The following is a 3925-nucleotide window of genomic DNA, read 5'->3' as shown; positions in this document are numbered from 1 at the left end:
GCCTTGCTGCTCTGCTTGCGTGAGGTGGCCACGTGCCCTGCGGGGAGGTGCAGAAAGGAGGTTGTGCCTTGCCCGCTCCACTGCCTTTGTCATCACAGTTGACCCTCCATGTCTCCCCTGTTCCTGAAGGCCTGGGCACCAATGCTGGCTTGGCAAATGCAGTATGTCCCCACGCTCCCCCCTTCATCTTCCTGGCGGAGCAGGGAGGAGGAGGAGAGCCTGGCACTCGTTGCCATAGAAACCAACTCTCTCCAGCTCTGCTGCAAGGTGGTGAGGAGGAGACCAGGCCATGCCTCCCTGAGCATCAGCAGGGCGCTCCCCTCGTCACCCCTCGCCTCTGGAAACAGAGCCTCCCTCCAGGCCCTGTCTGTCTGACCAGGTACCTACCTGGGGCAGGAAAGGCCCCAGGGTCTGACAGCAGCCTGTTTTTTTTTTCCAAGAGAAGGTGTCACGATTGTATGGTATCTTGGCACTCACCAGGCAATGTCAGGAAAACATGCTTGGAGTCTTTTCTCTTCTCCAGCATCAATCTTTAATGCTCCTGGTCCTGCTGCATCCACACCCAAAAGTCTGCCCCCCTTTCCAGGGAGGCAGTCGGTCAGCTGGTGCAGGGTCTTCTGTCCAGCTGCAACCTCCCCCTAGACTGAGGTATTCAGCTCCTTATTCTGCATCTGGGATGCCTTACAGGGACTGTTAAAGGCCCTCGCATCCTTGAGTAGGAAGATTTGGGAAGATATGGTTCCTTGGGGAATAAAAACAATTTCACTGTGTTCCTTTGTGTTCCCCCTGATAATCAGTGACTGTTCCCGTAACCACAAAATGGTGCACCTTTACCTTGTCTCTTTTCTCAGTTAACAGCCTTTTTTTCCCCCCAAGGTAACTGAGATTTGGAGGTTGTCTGATGGCGGAAATACTCAGAGGATGTTTCCATGACAGCCCCAGGCCCATGAGAGCATGTGGTATTACATGAGGGAGGGCAGGCATTGCTGACAGCCCCCGTTTGCTTCTCCCACAGGTGACCAGGTAGCAGGGATGCTCGCTGTCGCTGTGGCCTCCAGTCGAACCCTCGAAGTTCTGGACTTGGAGGGAACAGGACTTACCAACCAGTCAGCCCAGGTATGAGAGCCTACAGTTATTCTACGTCTCAAGGGCATAGGTTTTGACCATTTATAGAGGCCCTAAGACCTATACCTGCCTCCATCCCCCTCCTCAAGACCACATGCACACCCTTCTCTCCCTCGGCCACAGGAGGAGCTCGTAAGCCACACCTCTGACCTAGGGCTCCTGGATCTCCCTCAAGTCACCAGGGAGAAACACACGGCTCTATTTGTAGTTTGGTTTTCTTGGAAGAAGTAAGGGGTTGGACTTGTGACTGAGGATCAGAGCTAAAGCTCTGTGGACGGATAGTGGCCAAGACTTGGTAGCACAGGCTCTCCTCTCAGAGCCCCAGATCCCAGGGGTAAGAGGGGACTAGCCTGGGTGTGTGGCAATAACAGGGTGTAGAGCAGTCCCTTCCCCTTTAGATAGATAGAGCCAGGAAATCCAGGCTCAGCTCATCCCACAGAAAGGTGGGAAGTCCTCAGGCTCTCAAAAAGCCTCGCAAAGGGAGGTCAACGTCAAGGGAAGGTAGAGGTAAGAAGAGGAGAGCTGGAGTATGCAGGGACACAGAGCATTGAAGCTCTTTCTGCTCAGCCTAGCTGCTGTTTGTGCTGCTTGTCAGCCTGTTTATCTTGCTCTCCGCCCAGACCTTGCTGGACATGGTGGAGAATTACCCCACAGCTTTACGGACACTCATCCTGGCGGAGAACAACATTAGTCCTGAGCTGCAGCAGCAGATCTCTGACCTGCTCTCAGAGGGTGAGGAAGAGGAGGAGACGGAGGCTCGTGAAGTCACAGCCAGGGAGAAGAACCCCTGGATCTGCCAGAACAGTAAGAGCTCTGGGACCTGGGCTGCGGGCAGGGGCTCACAGGCAGGAATCAGGGTGTCTGGGGTGTTTCCAGCGCCACTGGTCTCTCATGGTGGGGTTTGTGAATGGGGTCTGTCCCTTCTCCCTGTGAACTGTAATCCAGACAGCCTCCAGGCGCAACCTTCACGTTAAATAGCGTTGGGCTGAGCTGCGTTTGGAAAGGCAGCCTCCAAGGACAATGCGGCTGCTGCAAAGAGTGGAAACGGTACCTCAGAGGCGTTTTCCCTGATGCTGCAGGAACAAAACCTTTGTGCAAAGTCTTAAAACTCAAGGGCAGGAGCATTAAAGATCTTGGGGGCCTTTGCCAAACATCCTAGCCAAAACTCGTGTCATTCGTCACCGCTTCCAGAACCTCCCTGCAATCTGCACAGCATCAGCTATTCCTATCTCTGTGTCCCAAACGTGTGAAGGGTTAGCCAGGTGCCACAGCCTGTCTGTTGCTTATAACAGAAAAAAAGATGTATTATGGAGATAGCAGTAGCCTGTTGTGTATTGTTTGTATATATGATATTTTATATTGTCGTACCTACCTTGTGATCCTGCTGGTTTGTTTTGGTTTTTTTTTTTACCTTTAGTTGTCCTTCCCCCCTCCCAGTTCTCATATTAGACTAGCAGCAGACAAGCACAACCACTCCCTGGGCCTCAAAATATCTGGATCCTCATTTATTAGAGCCATAAAAATCTTCTACTGACAGGTCTGGCCAAGTTTTGGATCCACTTTCCAGAAATTGATCCCCAAAATAGGGATCCCATGCAGCAGTTTTGAATGTGTAGGACTCTGGATCTGAAGCACATGGGCACTAAAGATCCCTCACATCCAAGAAAAAGCAAATTTTTTTCTGTTTAAAAAAGCTTCTGGATGGGAAACTGGTACCCTGCTGAGTTTCTTACTTGCTATGCGTGCCCATCCTCCTTGCAGCTGATTCACTTGGCGTGGGAAGAGTTGCAGCGTTCCTGGCTGGTGCTCTGTGCTGTTGCAGAGCGAGCAAGCTGCCCTCATCTTCCTGAGGCAGGCAGGGAAGGGCTGCACAAACCCTCCATTCATGCAGCACAGAAAGTCAGGATTTCCAAACCTCTGCTGCCATAAAATGGCTCCTTGCCCGCTGTGCTCCCTGCTCTTGGGAAGGCAACACCACCACCCTATGTGGGTTTGGTTGGCTTGCAGCCTGCCAGCCCGTCCCACCTGGACACTGTCCCTCTAGCTGAAAAGACACTTGGTGAGTGCAGATCTAAATGTCTGCGCAGGGCTGGGTATGGGCACGGCTGGGTCAGCACAACCAATATCATCTACAAGTGTACATGGGGAGGGTTCAGAGCTGATGTTCCTCTCGACAGCCAAGATAACAAATGCAGATCCCACCCTGGGCTCTTGCTGCTGTCTCTGCCTTCCCCTCTCCCCAAACATCGATTCTGTTCTGCTGTGTGGCCGGAGTAGACCTAGTTACTACTTAATCTCACAATCCTCTCAGCCGTTTGCTTCCCACCCTGCAGCGCTCTAATTCCTCATCCTCACCTCTGGATCTGAAGTACAGCTCCACGCTTTCCAGCAGCCCAAACGGCTCATGGTTTTCTCCCTCTCTCGCCACAGATTCCAGCTCCCAGATGGTCCTGATGACGTCAGGTCTCGGTGACAGCCTCTTAGCAGAAACAGAAATGTAGCTGGGCTACCCTGCCTGCTTCTGCCGAGAAGAGCACCGTGCCCACTGGGGGACCGTGCGTCCGCCAGCCCCCCTGCCGCCGGTGGACCACCCCAGCTGTCTTCTCACACATTTCATGTCCTGTTGATGCCTCCCTCGGCTCTCTGAGTGCCGGAGCCTGGTCCGAGTGAATCTCTACACACGTTTCTGTGTTGTCACACGCCCCGTCGGCCGCTTGTGCTTGTCCAGTCACTGCATGTGTAGCTCACGCTGCCCTGCCTCCCCCCCCACGCCTGGCTGTGCCCCCAGGGCGCAGGCTGT

At 53.5% G+C, this 3925-nt stretch overlaps 1 protein-coding gene across 1 annotated transcript in view; it reads left to right on the top strand.

The window, feature by feature from the left end:
- The window catches only part of LRRC73 (leucine rich repeat containing 73), a 5405-nt gene extending 1480 nt beyond the window's left edge, over positions 1–3925 (top strand). The window contains exons 3-5 of the mRNA XM_009583405.1: positions 1016–1116; positions 1746–1929; positions 3556–3925. Coding sequence (XP_009581700.1) covers positions 1016–1116; positions 1746–1929; positions 3556–3626 — 356 coding nt within the window. The 3' untranslated portion in view covers positions 3627–3925. The remainder of the gene's footprint in view (positions 1–1015; positions 1117–1745; positions 1930–3555) is intronic.

The sequence above is a fragment of the Fulmarus glacialis genome, unplaced genomic scaffold, assembly GCF_000690835.1.
Source record: "Fulmarus glacialis isolate BGI_N327 unplaced genomic scaffold, ASM69083v1 scaffold19260, whole genome shotgun sequence".
Classification (NCBI taxonomy): Eukaryota; Metazoa; Chordata; class Aves; order Procellariiformes; family Procellariidae; genus Fulmarus; species Fulmarus glacialis.
The sequence above is the reverse complement of the archived record's forward strand: the minus strand, read 5'-3'. Positions and strand labels throughout refer to the sequence as shown.